General features: G+C 39.7%; 1 protein-coding gene across 1 annotated transcript; it reads right to left on the reverse strand.

Moving 5' to 3' along the window:
* Positions 1–25: 25 nt before the first annotated feature.
* LOC139661882 (NF-kappa-B inhibitor zeta) lies at positions 26–18394 on the reverse strand. Its single transcript, XM_071540490.1, has 11 exons — positions 18077–18394; positions 14569–14690; positions 13617–13641; positions 13283–13329; positions 12480–13123; positions 10076–10181; positions 9051–9197; positions 5944–6004; positions 5103–5266; positions 3557–3652; positions 26–3267 (listed from the first exon to the last, which is right to left on the reverse strand). Exons 1-11 carry the CDS (start codon positions 18243–18245, stop codon positions 3250–3252), a joined length of 1599 nt encoding a protein of 532 aa, XP_071396591.1. The 5' UTR covers positions 18246–18394; the 3' UTR covers positions 26–3249.
* Positions 18395–20043: the final 1649 nt, after the last annotated feature.

The raw sequence follows: 20043 nt of genomic DNA on the forward strand, positions 1-20043 counted from the left end.
GAATGTTTACTGAGAAATAGGAGTTTATTATTTATACTTATCCCACAGATATTGTTACAGAAATATGCTGATCAAATGTGATATTGACAGACAATACTATCCCTTGTATGCATTACAAACAATACATGTTTTACAAAACATTTATAAAATATTAAGAGAACAGCTGGACAAATTTTATTACATTGCAATGAGCTGCTGTGAAAAGGGAGGCAAAAATACTTGTCACAGTTCTTGTCTGTTTTACAAGCCAAACTCATGGGTGGAATAAGCTTCTGTGCAATAATGTGCAAAGAGAAGGAATGAATGAGAGTGTTATATTCATGCTCTCTTTCATATAAGGGTGTGGCACTGCTAATTTAAAAACAGCTAAGTGACACAGTAACAAGTATGGGTCTTACAGATTGGAGTTTTAGGTATAAAGACATTTATTGAGGCAGAGGTAATCTCACTGGTTGAGTTAAACCTTCATGGGTGGAGCCAAAGCACAGTTTTGATAGTAATGCCGTTTAATGTATTCCCTTAAATGCACTAGTCACTAAAAATTTTTGAGTTACTGGTTCTAATTTGATAGGTAATTGGAGTTGTAGTCAAACATTTCTCAGAGGCAGAGCTGCTCTGGAGGCAGAGATAATTTCACTGGTTGTGTTAAATCTCAATGGGCGGAGCCAAAGAACAACAGTTTTGCTAATCATAGAAATGCCTTTTGTCTTTCACTCCCTAAAATGTACTAGTCACTAAAAATTAAGCACTAGTACTCATTTTTTAGTCACTAGTCACTATTCTGCCAGCTGCTCCCAAAACTGAACCAAACCCAAACCCTAACCAGTGGCTATTGTAATCTTACTAGTTGCTAAAGGCTATATTAGATACTAGTGAGTCACTAGTCACTTTTCTACATTTACTTAACAAACTAACAATTTAATAAACACTAGTACTTATTTTTGTAGTTACTAGTGACTCATTTTATTTAACTTTAATGTTATTAGTAAAGAATTAAGCTTTTTTTTCCTTAACATTGACCTACAGTAGCAATTCAACATGGCCTTGCAGCCCAATCTAGAAGTAGAAGGTAACTTTCAACTTAGCCTAGCTATAGTAGCCTACTTAAGAACTCACATTTTGCTTTAACACCCCACAATTAAAAACAAACAAAACATGTCCCCATATATATTATTCATATATTATTCATATATTATATGAAGCTATTCCTATATTAAATCTAATGTTTTCAGCCTTTTCATTGCTGTCCACCACCATCACATTACAAATTCACAAAGAGAAGGTAATATACAGTACATGAGAACAGAGGAGCTCTTAAACATTTGTTATTTGCAAGATCAAAACAGCCAATAACCCAGTAAATAATACCGTTATTATGGAAGTAATAGAGAAAGTGACACAAGTGCAGTGTTGGCAAAGCAAACAGAAAATAAGTGCTTCTTGAGAACTGGGACAAAACATGTCTTCCTTTTGTAGAAAATTGAAAAAATAGGATTATAAAAGTTATTTACACTGCATATGGTCTGTACCTGTCAAACCACTTTTCACTTAAAGTGATCACACTTTCAAAAGGTTTTCCAAAACCTGTTAAGTTATATATTAGGTGAAAGAGAGGTAGGGCATTATGGCAAAAAGTCAATACAGTGAATTTGAAATATTTACCCCACAGTTCTGCTCATTGTAATTAACGTCCTGCATTTTTGTCAACATCGTCAGATCATTGTAAAAACACAAGCTAAACAAAATGCTAATGGCTGAGATGGTACATTGTGCTTATTTGCTTTCATTTGTCATCTGATAAAAAGTATGGCTGTTGTTTTCTCAAATACAAAAGTTTTTTTTTCTATTTTTTTTATCGTTTTTGTTTGGTTGGTTTTAATCCGACAGAAGTAGTGCTATATGTAGGTTAATACAACCTATATGAACAGATCAATTACTTGTACAATAGAGACACACAGGGTTTATGGACTTGAAAACAGACTGTAGAAGACATGTCAAGAAAAGAGTGTGGACAGATTGAAAATAGAACTATTCAGAGAATAAACAAAAACCAGCAGTATACATTTCAAGTTACATTGCATATGGCATAGAATAATAATATTCAACTGCAAGTCTTTTAAATCTTGCACGTGCACTAAAGTAGCAAACAGTATCCTGAATCCCTAGTTTCAAGTCTAATGTTAAGTCAAAACCAGACCATTTTAAAGTCAAAAACTACCTCTGGCCAAATCTATACCAAGTGGTAATGCAGAACAACTCCTTATGAGTGTGAAAACAGATGATGAAGAATAACAATGTGATAAACGGTATAAAAAACTTGGTACGCTAAAAACAACGGCTCTCATTTTCAAAGGGCCCGAGTCACAAAAGAATGTAAGGCCAGGCAGCTATAAAATATGAAAAAAAATGACACAGCACCCATCCCCTCTCACCACACAGTACTTATAACTTGTAATGACCTCTAGTCCAAAAGTCACAAAGGAATCCAGTAGGAATGCTCACTCACTGGCTCCAAAAACACAAAAACAGATAGACCCCAACTGGAAACTACTGTTTTTTGGGGACAGTCTTTAAGGATGCTATTGGACAATCTGATTGCATTTGAAATGAGGCCCCACCGTGTTTTCTAATTGCTTCAAAACCAACTTCTATCTAAATTTGATAGATTTCTAACTACTCTATTTGACATGTCCAATAGCACCCTAAACTGGCTCCAAAAGCTAACAGTTTCCAACTGGGCTCTATATATTATTCATATATTATATGAAGCTATTCCTATATTAAATCTAATGTTGTCAGCCTTTTCATTGCTGTCCACCACCATCACATTACAAATTCTCCTATTAGCTTTTGGAGACCATTCCTATAGGATTTTACAACTGGATTTCCAAAGACTTTCTAACTGCGGCAACTTGTTACTTCAATGTAACAAACAATGGAAGTTTCACAGAAACCAGCTAATGGGCACCTAAAAGTATTATGCAGGCCATAGAAACACCTGATGGCAAGTCAGGCATTTTCACCTCGCACAAAACATCAGATGCTTTACATAACAAGCTTGAATTCACGCTCGGAGCGAAAGAGCCCCACTAATTAGGGTGAGGGCTTTCCAACCACACAGGTTTACTCCAAGGCAAGTTCAAGCCTGAACCAACTCAGAAACATTACTGTCAGGTCTCCAGTATGCCTTGCCGGGCAGATGAACACATAGTTTCAGGAGAAACAGATGTGCCAAAGGATCGACCAGCTCTACGTAACATAGCTCCCCTGAGAAAGAGAGGGAGACATGAATTAACGATCAGAAGTCAGAATCAAAAGCATCTCCGGATAAGCACTAAACATCTACATGCCTACGTGAATGTTTATAGAGGAATAAAAGTCATTATTGCAAAAAAGTTGCCTAGTGACAACTGTCAAAGTTATAATGAAGTACAGAAGCTTGCATTGAAAAATACAGAGCACGCGTATTATATGCACGCGTTGTCACAGACAGTGCAGTTAAAAATAGGACACCAGCCAGCTCAAAAACATGGTTGCATAAAAAAACACTTCTTACCTTCTTTATGCTGGATTTGGAAACCACTCCTTGCATAAACTGGTCAGATTCCTTTTTGTAGGCGACTTCAAAAGCATTCTCCCCATAACCACGACTCTGAAAGACAGTCATTAAAATGTTGAGACATAGTTCAGCTTCTGCCTCCAGGTTTGCTTCTGTCACACCGACACCACAAATGCGCTTTGGTGGATCAGATCTGCACATTATGTCTGATTCACCGAGTTCATTAAATTTCAATCAGCGTTACCACGTACTAATGTGGAGGATGAATGTGTTTCTCATCCTCCCTGTCAGTCAATGCCAAGTTATGACAATGACGGAGGCCATAGTGAAAAATGTGGCTCGTGTTAGCAAGCTTAGCAATGTCTTATGATTTCCTTGAGTGTATATTTTACTTTCACTTCCATTACAGTTTAGTTTTAGTTCGTTTTGACGATGGGTTCTCCAATTTTAGTTCGTTTTCATTTTGATTTGTTGATTTTATTTGGTTTTTCTTTTTCATTCTTGGTATTTTCTGCCTGTATCCTATGGAGGACCACAAGTGTCACGGAAATAGTAATAAAGCATTTCACTTCATTACAGCATTTCATTACATCCGTGACACTTTGGGCCTTGCGCTGGTAAAACGAGGTAAAACAATGCAAATTAGCTACGGGATGTATCAAGCTCTGTGATTGGTTAGAGAGTCGCACCCGCCTCATACCCTAGCTGTCTTTTCCAACACTGTTTAGGCGCCGAAAAAAGGTCCAAAGTGTCACGGAAAGGCTAAATGGAGAGGCTAAGAGGAGAAGCTAAATGACTGAGCAAATCGAATAGCTAATAGGAAAAGGAAAAGCAGCGGGGAAATGGAAATGCAAATGGGAAAGAAAATTGCCCTTTTAAATGCGTGATTAAAATCTGTATTCTTAATTCAATTTGTGAATCCAGTTCTTTTTTTTCTTTTTATAATTCCTCTTTTTATTGCCCGTTAAAATATCAAATAATGAATTACTTTGTAATTTAGTCTATTTATTCATAGATTAATAAATTAATTTGTAAACAAATGTATTAATGCCTATTTTTATTGTACAATTAGTTATTAATTAATGAAATGCTTTATTACTATTTCCGTGACACTTGTGGTCCTCCATAGTATACAGTGTATTGGCAGGACACGTTTTGCACTGAAAGTAAATTTTCGAGTGCATTGATTGTGGTACTACCTATTCTGCTCTCAGTTTTGGACATAGTTGGGACATAGTCAATTTTGGACATAGCTTTGGATAATTCAACTTGAATCTGATATTTAGAGGAGTGATAACAAAAGTAACAACTCATTTTTCTGGATCGGTAACTAATGTCATTAGTGAAATGAAAACAGTAATTTGTTGCACTGTTCGTTACTGGGCAAAGTAAGAATATTACTGTAATGCGTTACCACCCAACACGGGTGGAATGAGATTTTCACCTAAAGGCATGGTTGAGAAAGAGCTACCACTGATTTCAGATCATATATTTCTGATGCTGAGGCCTGGATCTTTGCGCAGGCTCACATGGAGCTACTGACCGTGGTGTGAAGGTAGCTGCCCATCTGCAGCAGGCACTCCAGGGTCTCCATCATCTGCTCTTTGCGGAGGGTGTGGAGTCTGGTTTCACCGGGGGAAGCGCTCCTTTCCCACTCGCGTACCGTGGCGTTCAGAGCCACCGACGCACACTGGAGGACACTCATCCCTGGACACACACACACACACATGTATTACTAAATTAATGAGGAGCGTCCATTGACTAATTTCATTCCCTAACTCCTAACCCTAACTATCACCACTGTATGCGTAACCTTAACACTTCACCAGTGGATTTTTCCCAGGAAAGACCTAGCAGACACCGAGTGTTAAGAAGAGCAAATGGAAAAGCTTTCATGAACTGAATACAGGTTGAATCATTATTATGTTACATCAATCAGTGATAGGGAATAGCAAAACAGACATTTATGTCTATGAAAATGTAATGGATTATTACTTTAACCCTAAACCCAAGCCCCAACTCTAAACTAGCCCCTGTAAAAGACCAGTAAAATATCATCACTTTGGAGGCTTTTCCTCATGTTTCTATCCCTGTGTGGTCCTCATACCAACAAAGGAACAAAGAACCAACAGAGGAAGAGGAAGGCCTCATGTACTCCAAGCCCAAAATCAACAACTTCATTGACAAGAGTCGAGCTAGCCTGCAGATAATCATGCCATCTCTTGTTCCCAGTCTCAGTAGAGAACGAGCTAAACAAAAACCTCTATCAGACCCATGCTCATGAATGAGACACTAGTCGGCATAAGCTTTCTTTACAAAGATCTATTATTCTTGAGGTTCCAGTATCTTTTGAGGTGAAGAAATAGATGGGTTACAGTACATACCATACTTATCAGTGGCTTCAACATCAACGTACACACCGTCTTTCATCATATGTTTCAGAACCTAAAACAAAACATATATATATATATATACCATATGTAAGTTCACAGACATGTATGAACAAAAATACCTACAATTATACTGAATTCAAAAGGTGCAATAGACCAATTGATTGTTGAGCGGCAAATTCCTGACTGTACATTGCACAGGCTTTGGCACAGGCAATGAGTTGCATAAGAATTCATTTCATAAGAATATATTTTTATCACCTGAGTCTTGTCAAATGCCACTGTTTGAGTTGTATTGTGGCTGTACTGAGAAAACATTTACTTTAAACCATAATGACTGGTTCAGAAAGTTAGCATTGAGCTTCACCTTAGTATACCTGAAATACTTGCTCCTGTTCTGCACGCAGATATGACATAAACCATAAAATACGCACTGACATGTAGACAATGTGGTTTGTTATGTTATGTGTGCTATGAAGCATATGGCGTCCCAAAATCAGCCAAGTGTCATACAGGATGAATCGCAAACCAAGTTCACTGTTGAACACAAGACAGGTGAAATATTTTAAACACTCAAAGTGCACTGCATAATTACAGGATGACACGAAAGCACAAGATCTGAGGAGCTGGTGTGCCTCACAAAACCGGCCGAGTCAGTTTTTTGTCGGAGTTGTTTACTGAGTCCACTGAAGAGTAAGCCATTTTAATACTTATATAAATATACCTGAATTGCCAGTTAGGATAATTAGGTTTACTTAGGATTTGGGTTGCCAGTTAGGATCATTAAGTTAATCTTGAGAGGAACCAAACTCATTAAAAACATTTAGTCTGGATATTACCTAGATCACTGCACTGCAAATACTACACTTGTGCTTTGATGTACTTGCCAGACTTGTGGCTGATGTGAAAATGCAGAACCGAAGAACAGAAGTATGCAAGTGCCATCTCCAGTGCTGTTGCATTTATTGGTAACACTTTACAATAAGGGTCACTAAGTTAAGGGTTAGTTAATACTTAAAAAGCATTAACTAACCCTTAATTAACAGTTAACTAATGTGTCTGGTAATCATTTACTAATGGTGTTCATGTTAACTAAGGTATTAATTTATACATTATTTAATAGTCATCTTTATAAACTATTAAATAATGTATAAATGAATACCTTAGTTAACATGAACACCATTAGTAAATTACACATTAGTTAACTGTTAATTAAGGCTTAGTTAATGCTTATTAAGCATTCATTTACCCTTATTAAGAATTAACTAACCCTTAACTTTGTGACCCTTATTGTAAAGTGTTACCCATTTATTCTTAACAAATCAACAGTCTGCATTAAATTAATGACACATTAAAACGACATATGTTCAGATGTGACAGAGGCTAGAGAAGCATGAGGTATGCAAAGAGATTTTTTCATATGAGAAAAAACAAGGCAACAGTAAAACACGTCGCCCTGCACGAATGATGCAGTCCAGCTCTGGGCCAATCATTAACAAATATATCACCTTGTCAAATATGTCACTTTTAATCTTTAATTGTAACGCCCCCCCTTTGGCCAATCAGTGTCATTTCGAAAATCCTGGAACACAGCGATTAGATGCATTCATCAAAATCCGAGCAGTGGTGTCTAAGATATTGTATATGAAACAGGAGCGAATGAGCAAATTTTCGGTAATTTTGAAAATCCCAGAATGCAGTGCTGATGCTGCGTTCACCTCACACTGGATTTACCAGAAATACAAGCTACCGACTGCGAAAAACGTTCATGCCAGCCTCTTCATAATTACAAGTAGGACTCCCACTTGGTGAATGAATTGCAGAAATGTGTCAACACAGATGGCAAACAGTGGCAGTGCAAGATTATAGCAATAAAAACGTCAACATTATCAGTAGGGTTGCAAAGGGGTGGAAAATTTCCGGTAAATTTCCGGAAAGTTTCCGGTAAATTTCCATGGGAAGTTAAGCTGGGGAATTTTGGAAATATTCCAAATTGGAAACTTTCCATGGGAATTATGGGAATTTATGGGAATTAATGGGAATTTATGGGAATTAATGGGAATTTATGGGAATTAACTGGGAATTAACTGGGAATTGAGGGTAATTTAATGGAAAGGTATCATATCCAAGCATAAATATTTGTTTTGTTATAAGCAAACATCCATCCAAAATAATACAATTAATTAATGATATATTGTATCATAGCTGATAAGAGACGGTAAAAAGGGTAAAAAGCTATGATACAATATATAATTTATAAACAAATGATTTTATATTACACAAACTAATAATAAAATAACATAAATTATAGCATTACTAATAATTAGTAAACGTTATTAATGATCATTTCATTGTTTGTTAACAGTAAAATAACTATTAACTAAAGTTTAATTAACTATCAATTTACCATTTATTAATGATGATTATTATAAAGTGTTACCTTAAATATTTTATTGAACAATCATTTTCATTGAAGAACAAAAACATGAATGTTGAGTTAAATATTAATCATCCCCCTGACCCAACCCATTCAAAAATTAACAAAAATGCACAGGAATGCACAGTGCATGTAGGGGGCGTGGTCTCAATAGCCCTGCAGTAAGCAGTGTGCTATGTGTGCATGTGATTGAGGAATAGCATAGATATTCAACTGTACTTGCATGATATCTGGTTGTTTTAGTCAGGATTATGCTAAAATATATTTTCCCCAACTATATTTAAGTTCCCTATTAAGAGCATACCTTCAATTTGGTAAATTCCTGGTTTATTCCCGTTTATTCCCATAAATTCCCGTTAATTCCCATAAATTCCCGTTAATTCCCATGGAAAGTTTCCAACTTTGAAAATTCCCGGAATTTTGCAACCCTAATTATCAGTAACATTCACATTAATACAATCAACTCGCAATATCTGCTCTAACCCTTTGGATGCGGGTGTTCCAATGAGTTATACATGAATGCTTCCAATGTGTCAAGATGTTCCTTTCCATGTCATCCCATTCTTTCTCTTCTTCTGATATGACGTGAATGTGGCTTTGCATCATCGCCCCTCCCCCACCCGCACATTAAAAAAGCAGTAGAAAGGAAATCCAAAGCGCTTACCTCCAGAACCCGGATGTAGCCGTTCTCAGCGCTGAGGTGGAGGCAGGTCTTCCCTGACCCGTCCCTCTCATTGACGCTGGCGCCTAGATGGATCAGGTCTGCCACCATTAGGTGCTGGTTCTGCTTGGCGGCCAGGTGAAGGGCAGTCTGGGAACAGAAGGCCGTTAACAGTCAACTACCACTTGTCCATTGAGGAGGCATCATGCTAACTTGCTTGCAAAATGTGTTGAAAGTGTCTGTTCAACTATGATACTGTCATTCTGTAGTATCTGTCAGTGTGGCAGCAGTAGCAGTACCCAGCATGCATTTAGATATTGAATAGCCTGCACCACCGTTGAAAACCAGTGTAAATAAAACACCAAGATGAAAGCTGAGATGTCTTGGTACTGCAATGCTTATACTGCAAAGTGTTATTCATTCCCTCCAGGGATTTATGATTTTCCAGTTGCAATAATTAATCCAAATTCAACCAGTATCTGTGAGAACTTGCAATTTTGCAAAATGACTAGAATTTTTTTTACATATGAAATGTGTTTACACTACAATCATTTGGCCATTCATTCATAAAGTATCCTCAAAGCCTAAGGTCTTGAATAGCAATAAATGTGTGCTAAAATGAGCTGTTTATCCAATCTTTATCAAATTAAGAACAAATTCTTGTTTACAAAATTATTTTTATGTTATGTTATTTATGTTATCTTTTTTCTGTTCATAAATAAATGAAAAAAAAGGATGAGCATTAAACTATTTCCAATAGATTCTGTAATATGCAATATGCTATCACAGGAAGTGATCATATATGACTCTTAATGGGGGGTAGTTATAAAAATCAATTCTTGGCATTCTTTGTCAATTTTTTGTTTGACTTCCCACAATTTTACTGTTAATTTCATCACAATGTTTTTTAGAAAGGTTGCCGTAAATGTAAGCATTTTTGGTTACAATCATCACCAAAAAATGTGAAATCCTCGAAGGACAGATTTATATAGAAACGATACAGGAAAAGCTCATAAATTGTTTTGTACCATTCCCTCGGAGTCTTTGAGGTCCAGGCTGTTGAGTGCTGCCATCCTTTTGGCGATGGCGTAGCCCAGCGCCCTCTTCCCCAGACACACCACTCTGTGGAGGACTCTGGAGGGAAGAGAAGAAAACATATTCATATGGAACTTGACTATGAGTATATCTGCTAATACAAAGAAGAAGCAGACGATCTCAAATGCCTGGAGCTGTACTACCCTATAGAAAGTGCTTTTTATCATAATGTAAACAATGACATATCTGTTGACTGAGATATATATCAACCTCTATATGGCACTATATGGCAATGCTGCAGTAGATGAATATCCCTCCATACCACCACCCTCCAGTCTTATTGTGCTCTTTGAGATGCCCTGTGATAACCATCTAGACCCGAAACATAAGAATTACAAAAACTCTTTGATGAACTTCAGCAAAAGTGAAAACAAAACACTCTATCAAAAAATTCCACTGGAGAGACCATTACATCATGTCCTGCTTTGTACTGTCACTTCCTTTTGTGTATTGGATTCCTGTACAACAGGTTATGATATCAGCTCCATTGCATGTGAGTGACCGTGCTATTGTATGGATCACTGTCCTGAAGATATGAATAGTGGGTGTAATCATGACGTAATGGGATACTGCAAGCTCTGACAACAATCAGTGTTCAAGGTGCTACATATAGCAATTTTAAACAGCAATATATCATTATCAAAAAAGCTGTGATATTTTGGCATAACTACTGTAAACAACTGAGACCATGGTTGAGACGATTGCTAGCCTACATCTCACGCCAATGGTATTGTAAGACCACATTTCCCATAATCCCCCTCCCTGGCATTGCTCTGAGTCTGTTTTGAAGAGCAAGAAAAAGGATAAGAGCTGAAAATTGATTGTGACTTTTCCCCTATCAGCCTTTCACTCCTTCCACCATCTGCCGTTGCCAGAAACTCGGAAACGCTTGAACTTCTTTTCGTTTTAGCTCCGGAAGAACAGCGCCCTCTTCCTGTTTTGTACCATAAAGCAGTCTCCCTTTGTGACGTAAAACAATACAGCAGATTTCCCACCAAATCCGGTAGAGACTGCCGGCAGAGGCTGCCAGTCTGCTCAGTCACGGTATCATTTGTTTACGGATAACATACTAATGTCTCAACATGAATGTGGTAATGATTTATGATGATGTTAAAATGCTACATGTAGCACCTGTCACCTGCCCAACACTCCCATTGACATCATCCATTTTCCACACACACACACACACACACACCACTCCCTTGCCAACTTATTTTTGGTAATTTACAATCTAGCCTTGTCCATGACACTCAGGGTTTGCCGCCACAGTGCTTTATAAGCAGGGCGGGCTGCCTTAACAAAACACCCCACCTTAACTGTGAAACCCTAAAAAATCTCCAAACACCATTATTTGAGTTGATTCTCACTGAGACCAAAGCCATGTTGAACACAGGGCTGGCTTTCTGCTATCCGGTAATTACTGTTTTTTTTTACCAGGAAAATCTGTTGAAGTCCGAAACATTTAAATCCCTCTAAACACAATTATTGGAACATTGTGCTCCTTGTTTTACGGTTACAGCAACAGGTTGAGTTCTACTCCCAGTCTATCTCCCGACCTGCTCCAGACGAGTAGCTCTGAGTAGCTTTGAGTCTCTTTCAGTAAAGTAATAATAAATACTGCACTACGTGAGCTGATTTAAGTGACATGAGACACAACTGGGGAGGATTTACTAAATTGATTTGAATGTAGTGTAATGTATTAACCAATCAAGGGCGATGTGTGTGTGTGTCGGGTGAAGGTAAGATGGCTTTGCAGTTTATTTTCATGACTTTTTGCTGGGCTGTGCTCTTTACATATTTACTGTGTTGTTTTTCTTGGTTGGAGGTTGCATATTTAGCAATTGGCAATATGTGATGATGGTTAACATTGCGTAATGGTGAAAGCATCTGGCTATTTGGCAACAAAATACATGTCAGGAACAAAGTAAAGTGCACATTTTCATAGTAGATGATCCTATTTTTCTATTTTGCATGGTAACATTGTGTGTGTTTGAGAGAGATAGCGTTATGCACATGAGTCTATTGACCAGACTTATTTTATTTGGAATATAATGTATAAGCAAAAGTAGCCTACTTTTCAATAAAAAACATTATAAATCTACACGCCTTGATGATGTAATTCTTTATATAGCCTGCTTATCAATTGTTTTTAAGCTCAATAAATACAGATGATATTTGACAGGAATTTCTCCTTTGTCCGGGACATTGAAATCTTCTAGGACACGTGGAATTGATGCCGGTCCACGTGACACAGGGTCCACCCGTGACATATATTACTACCAACCCTACCACACACACACACACACACACACAGAGACATATTTTAACCAAACTTACGTCCTGCCGTGTCCGTCTTTGGCCAGCAGTACCGAATCAGAGACGTCCCTCAGATGGCTTTCCTCCCTTTGCAGCTGAGTCCAGAAGAACGCGGCGCTGTTCAGGTTCCAGCTCTGGGTCTGGGGAGCCGTCCACTCCTCCTGGACTTCCCCTCCTCCGCCATCGCTTCCCGGATTTCCGTCTCGGTGCGGGTCAGAGCCGGGGGACCGAAGGCTGCCGTACGCCGACTCGGGAGGGGACAGGGCCTGGTGGTACTCTGCTGTGCCTGGTGAGTAGGTCATACAGGACTCAGGGCTGGGGATCATTTCGTCAGACTCGTCGCTGTTGTACCCCGCGCCTTGGTGAGACGATACGGCATGGAGGCAGCGGTAGTCGCTGTTGCTGTATTCATCAGAAGGGCTGTAGTAGTCCGCCGTTCTGGGCATCTGCCTCTCCGGGCCGTACTTCAGGGAGCAGCTGTAGAAACGCGGTCCTGATCCCCGCGCGTTATCAGCCGGCTCGGGGGAGTACTCGGGAGACGCGGGAGGCATGGAGGGGGAGGCCGCCTGGGGAGGGGAGCTGTAGGTGTTGCCGGTCTTGAGATCCTCCTCCAGCACCTCCACGATGATCGCCAGCTCCTCCAGGCTTTTCGTGGGGCGTCTTCTCTGTAAAGTCAAAAGACAGCCAAAGGTATGCGCGGTGATTTATGCGTTCTTCCTCCGAACTTGAACACATGATTTACTACTACACTCTGCAAAACCTGCCTATTGCACGAAGCTGGATTAACCATAGGGGGGGGGGGGTCGCCATACTTATACACTCACCCTGCTAGTTCGACGTTCTGCGCAAGTATTCACTCGTTTCTTGTCTCCTGTGGAAGAAAAAAGACTTGTGAATTTCACTGGAAGCATACAGTATTCGCCCCTCGAAGGAGTTTGGTGGATGTGTGACTACGTTAGCTCGGCTTCCTCCCATTGACAAATACTGCGCTTCTTCCACTATTTGTGGTTGGTAAACAGGGGTATGTCCTGGAGCTTAATTCAGACAGGGAGTGTCGGGAGAGCAAACACTCGTAGCTTCAAAAGGCATTTCGGTTCCGTTAGCTGGAGGCCGAAGCGATACCCGACACTGTGACGGGGTCTGGGTTTTTTTACTAACCTTTGGATCTTTTGCCACAGGTCTCCTGCGATCACGGGATCAGCGGGATGTGAAAAGACAAGAACAGATGCATCAGTTGAAGAAGATCAAAGACAAACACAACACATAAATATACATCATTAATTAAACGGACTGGGTGCGCTTCTGTCATCGAGCACCCCGGGGGCAATTGCTAGAGTTAGATGCTTTGCTTGAGGGCACAACAGTTTAGATTTGATGTCTAACGGACAAACAGTTAGGCATCAAGTCTATACTGTTTTGCCTAACAGACAAACAGCAACTGTTTAAGGAACAGCAAGAATGCTTGGAGCAAACTCTGGAGCATTTACTGCTTTATTTCAGTGTGTTTGGCCAGGTGAGAACAATGCCATTCAGGCTTGGGTGGCACCAAATAACTGTTTCTCAGTCCTCTTCCAAGCAAACTGTGGTGCGGTTCATTAGGAGTGAGAATATAATCTGACTCATCTAAAGGAAGCAACACCAAATGCAAAGGTTTATGGGCATAAGGAGACAGATATTGACATCTGATAGCCAGCAGTTGCTCATGCTTAGCCCAACATAACAAGATGAAACAAGGACAAACTGTAGTCCGGACAGCTATTTCTTCATGTGTTCTTACCTGGTAATGTGTTCTTACCAGTTACGGAAAAGAGGCCATTATGCTTAGCTAAGTTTTGACTCCCGCTAAGCAAAATCTCTAATTTTGCAGGAAGACAGGTTACCAAAACTTGAGTAAACAAGCAATTTGTCATGTAACTTTTGTGCTTTGCGTGTAATTAGGCAGTGTGAACCAAAGTGGAACAAAACACAAAAATTCAACAATTTAAGGTGTGATCACTCCCTAACTGATCATGTATTTTTTTTAAGTTCCATAATGACTTATATCTCTAATGATAGAGAGAAGCCCACCTGAGCAAAAACAAGATGACTTAATACTAGGCTGACTTCTTACCTGAAAGTCTTGAGGGTCCCATCCCTGGGCTAGGCGAATGTTTCTCAGCATGTCCTTTACTGGCATCTTGACACGGACTCCCAGGTATCTCTTCTCACCATCATAATTGGCGCATTTTGGGCCTAAAGGGGAAACAGTGGAGAATGTGAACCCCGTATCCACAAAGCCTCCTAGCACTAAGAGTTGGTCCTAGCGGTGAAATTCTAAGAAAACTCTGGGAGTGATGACGTTTTCTCAGAATTTCCCCTTAAAAGTAAGACTGAATCCTAGTAAAGATAAAAGCTATTCACAAAGCATTTTAGCCCTTAAGAGAGCTCCTAAGGTGGAAAACTGTTAAGAGTAGAGAGGAGGACTTTTAGGAGCTGAGGAGTTTCTTAAGGAGAGGAGGAAATGGCTGAAAGACGCAGAAAAGACGCATTAATGCTATTGTTATAAAGTCATCACAATGTTAAGATATTTAGCAACAGGCAAACAGTGCAGCAGTGATAATGCAACCACATAGTAGAATAATCACACAAACAATCACAGCTCCTTCACAGACTCATATTGTGAAGCAACCTGTTTAATTCCCACTGGCCGGTCGCACTGTGCACCAACAGAACAGCAGCTATGGCATCGGCATCATCGGCAATATACTCTTGTTCAAAAATCCTATTCATATAGGCTTGCCAATATAGTCTATAAATTCTACTAATACTACTAAGTCTTGAGCCATTTTCACCAAATCTTACCATCAAATTAATACAGTATAATAACATTACTGCATTCGCCCAAATAAAGGCATAATGCGTCAACCTGTGAGGACCGTACAAGTATTAGAAAGTACCGTTCGTATGGTTTTCAAAAAAAAGTTTTTTATTTTATTTTTGATAGTATAAGCAAACCACGTGTGATTCCTTGTGTGCATTCTGGATGACAAAAAGAGGCGTGTTGATTTTTCTTGATCAACCAATGACAGCGTCCAAAGAGAGCATCACAACAACAGGGTCGACCACACCTCCTCACTAAGATAAAAGTTCTTGTCCATTACTTGCTCAGAGTCGCTCTGAGATCTTTCCTAAATCACTCCTAAGCTGGGACTCCTTGCTAAGGAATTTTAGGCTGAGATAAGAACTCTCTGGGAGGACTCAGGATGTTTGTGGATACGGGCTATATGAAATAAACTGAATGAATCCAGGTGGAAGCTATGATTCCCTACTGATTTCGCCAATAAAATCCACCTCAGATGTACATGTGTCTGAAAAGTTTGGTATCACATGGTTATTAACCCCACCCCCACCCCCGTGCGCTACCTCAACAGGAAATTATTGCAACAAGTAAACGGCACAAGTCGCACAATATCACCTGAATCTCAACTCAGGATTTACAGCTCAGAATTTACACACTCAAGGCCAACACCACTTTAGAAAAACACCTATCTATAAATATCATTTTGGAATCTGTTGACGTCACCTCTAACAACTAAATGCAAGTCATGTTGCAAACTAAATAGCAAAAACAGGTAGACCTCTGAAGGCTAAAAGAATCATAAAAGAAAGTGGAAGCATACACAAGCTTATCTTTTTTGAAAGATGATGATAACATATGTAGGGATACTAGGCTATTAAAGATTGCATTCAAATTCATATTCAAAACAGTTTTTTAAATACAAAAGTGAGATATACATAACAAACTATTGTATGCCCTCATTGCATATATAATATTGCTATGGCTATTACCTTTCTTTGGTATTGTACTTATGGGAGAGAAAACTAAATAAACAATTACAAAGGAATTACAAGGTGCAAACCTACCAGCAGCTGCATGGTATGAGTCAGTGGGCCCTGTTCTGACAGATCAGGAGTGGAAAACAACATTTTAGGGTCTTCATAAGCCATGACTTTACATTACGAGGCCTTTGGACAATAATGCAGAGCTTTACTGCTAAAGCGCTATAGATAAACTGAGGGGAACGCTCACTTTGACAGTGTCATGGTGACACCTTCAAAACAAATGTTTAGGTTATTATAAGGGGGAATTTTCGGGCTGGTGTTGATATAAATGACTAAGCCCTTTGACTGCAGGGCAAGTTAGTGATGGCATCATCATGTATCAGGCTCTGGCTTAGGGGCCCCCCTGAGCTCTTGGGCCCCTGGGCCTGTGCCCGGTTGGCCCGTTCAGTAATCCATCCATGGCTAAATTATATTCCAAAAAGACAAAAAGAAGATAAAACGAATAAGGTTTTCATCAGTTAGGCAGTTAGACTATCTCTCTCTCTCTCTCTCTCACACACACACACACACACACACACACACACATATATGAAATAATTAATAATAGCATTATTTCTGCGAATGTTGTGCGGAGATTAGGTGTAGTGATGTGTCGGTCGTGAACTAGTCGGCTCTATGAGCCGGCTCCTCTAAGTGAACGATGAGAGCCGGCTCCCGTCTGAGAGCCGATTTCTTTTTTTCTTTCTTTTATTTTGTAAATTAATACAGGACAGAATAATATGATGATCTTTTCGCCACGCTGCTCGGCCACGCGCACTCCATGCACTGACTCAATGTTGTGTTGATGTGTATGTGCGTGCGACCAATCACGTGTGATGACAGACAGAACAGCAGAAAACAAGATGAGTGACAGTCGTAAATGTAAAATTATGGTATTCTGGAAATTATAAGATTTAGTATAATTACATTGAATAATTTAAGTGATAAATGTGCACATATACCAATCATAGGTTAAAACATTGCTAAATTTGGCTAAATTATAAAAGCCAGAAGTGGTACTAAATGAAGAGCCGTTTGGGAGCCGAAAGAGCCGGCTCTTATTGCTGAGCTGAGCCAAATGATCTGGCTCACTAAAAAGAGCCGGAATTCCCATCACTAATTAGGTGACACATTTCCTCATAACCTTCAAATGTGTAGGCGACCTGAACTTGAGCCACGACAAGGCAGCCGGGATGCCAACCTAGCCCCAGTACGTTCCTATGAAGTTAGCCACACTCCATGCAAAAATCTGGCATATGACGCTGCCATGCTTATCGGCAGGGGTACACACTTCGTACAACATGACTTCAAACCTTTCAAGAATCGATAGGATCCACTCCTTAATTCAGCATGCATGTAATAGGCTACAACACAGTACCTATTTCAGTTACATATCAACTGTTAGGATTGCTCCGCCAGTTTCGTCTTCCACCGAATTGCACCGCGGTGGGCGGTAGCGAACAGCGTGAAACAATTCTAAAAGTTGAGATATTACTTAAAGTGCTGCTTAATTAATTATGTAACATGCCGAATTAGCCAGAGGACCCTAACAATTCATAAAACGTCGCAAGTCATGTTCTACGAGGTGTGTACGTCTGCCGATAAGCAAGGTACCATTAAATCGCCCATTTTTGGTTAAAGTTTGCCATATGCTTCTCAAACAACAGAGAACGGAGCGTTATCGGGGTTGGTGCAGGCTAACCGTGCTAGTTGACTGGTTATTAGTTATTGTCGCCCGGTAGGCTTGGCTGTCTTACCTTTCTTACTACTGCCGTCCAGTCCCAGGACGGTCAACCCGGGAACAGGTGAGTCCGGCCCGGCCGAGCCCGTCGCAGGTTCCCCTGGCAGAGGTGAGAGCCCAGCTCCCCTTTCTGTTGTTTCATCACTTGTCCCTGGTGTGTCCTTTGGTTTATATCGTCCCCGCATCTCGTGCACCTACCTAACTCGGGTGAAGGAAAATGTCGAAAATTTGAATAATGTACAGCGTGTATAAGTGTGTAACCTTCAAGTCAAGAAGCCTAAAGCTCTCTTTGCCAAGGTTCAGCGTCAGATATGGACTTAAATCTTACAGATGGGCGTAAACCACTATCCTTTAGTGCTGAGCTCATGTTCAGTGACTCACAGCACCAGTTTTTCCAGGTTATTATAGCTCACTCTGTGTCTGACGGAGGCAGGTACCGCTGGCTCAGTTACAATTCGTTTAGGCTACTTCCATCATACTACGGAGCCCGGGAGTGGCCATTGGGAGAGAAAAAAAAGTTATATCGAGTCCACGATATACTGTAACATGCGCACGAGATAAAATTCGTTCCCTCCATTTCGTTAACCTGTGTAGGCCTGTTTTAGGAGAAAATGCAACTTAAAATGAACCTTTTAGGTATTGCACATAGGCCTAGTAAGGATTTGGTATGTTAATATCCATTGTCTGTTTACACTGAATAGGCAAATCCCCCAAATATTGCAACATATTTAGCCACTTAACCTTCAGGCCATGTAAACACAATCAGGTGCTGCAACACACCCAGGACAGGCCACAGTTAAACATAATCACCAATATGTGCACTGACTCTTTAAAAGCTCGTGAGGTTAGAGCACGATGTCACTATTTCGAGGGCACGTTTTGGCAATTTGTGCACACGTAAAGAGGAAATCGAGGGAACGAATTGTAGCTCGTGCGCACGAAAAATTTTTGGCCACTCCCGGGATCCGTATCCATCTCTTAACTCTGATCATCACCAGGCGATTCAGTGTGCCCCATTTTGCCATGTTTAGGCTACTCATTAGCCTATTTTTGTTTTAGTTTCACTTATTTATGCATTTATTGTTGATTTATATTATTTACGTGTTTAATTATGGGCTTTTTTTTTTAACGCAAGGAACTATACAAAAGAGAACGTTCTATATTTTATGACAGTATAGCCTACAGCAGTGGTTCTCAACGTGGGGTCCGGGGACCACAAGGGGTCCTTGAGGGGGTTGCAGGGGGTCACCAGCAAATTCATGAATTGTTAAACTTCAGCTTTACTTCATTTACAAGAAGTGAACACAATTAGAGAATGTAGAAGAATATCTGTTTTGATCATAGTTTCAATACAATACAGATAGTCATGGAATTCTGGACAAAATCATATCTGACAATAAAATATTCTCAGATTTGGGTCAGAGAGACAAAATCTCATCAAATGGGGGTCCGTGGCCCTAATGTGGACTAAATTAGGGGTCCTTGATATGAAAAAGGTTGAGAATCACTGGCCTACAGAATAGAGTATCTATGGAATAGTACCGCCTATAAACTGATACAAGAAGCCAAATAAACAAATGAATAAATCGATAAGCAAAGAAATATTACAAGGCAGTTCCATGAAAAAAGGAGCACAAAAAATAATAATAATAAAAAGAAAGACTGGATATGCTAAGAGACTGTTTGCTCAGGAATGCATCATCTTTACCACTTGGACATATAGGCCTAGTAATTTCAACTAGGCTAACATCAAACACCACACATCAAAGGGAACTGATCCCTGCAGTGGGGTTAGTTGTGCCTCTTATTTAAAAGTTAAGGTTAGTCATGTCAAACTATGAATTGCCATTTCAAATTTTGGGGAAAAAAAAAATGTTTGGAACAAAATCCATGATTCATTTTGATTCAATTTTTTGGCTGATGTGAATCTTGTGTGATGCATAGCTTCAGGGACTCAACTGATCAAACCTTCAGATCTAAGCT

The sequence above is a fragment of the Centroberyx affinis genome, unplaced genomic scaffold (assembly GCF_046629955.1).
Source record: "Centroberyx affinis isolate AG114_WGS23_722 - 3 ecotype Tasmania unplaced genomic scaffold, CSIRO-AGI_Caff_v1 ptg000019l_1, whole genome shotgun sequence".
NCBI classification, from domain to species: domain Eukaryota; kingdom Metazoa; phylum Chordata; class Actinopteri; order Beryciformes; family Berycidae; genus Centroberyx; species Centroberyx affinis.

Coding starts and splice junctions, on each gene's coding strand:
- LOC139661882 (XM_071540490.1), bottom strand. CDS start 18,245: ATGCGGGGACGATATAAACCAAAGGACACACCAGGGACAAGTGATGAA. Junction 6,005..9,050: donor GCTACATCCGGGTTCTGGAG/GTAAGCGCTTTG, acceptor GTTTTGTTTTAG/GTTCTGAAACATATGATGAA. Junction 5,267..5,943: donor TGAAGCCACTGATAAGTATG/GTATGTACTGTA, acceptor GTGTGTGTCCAG/GGATGAGTGTCCTCCAGTGT.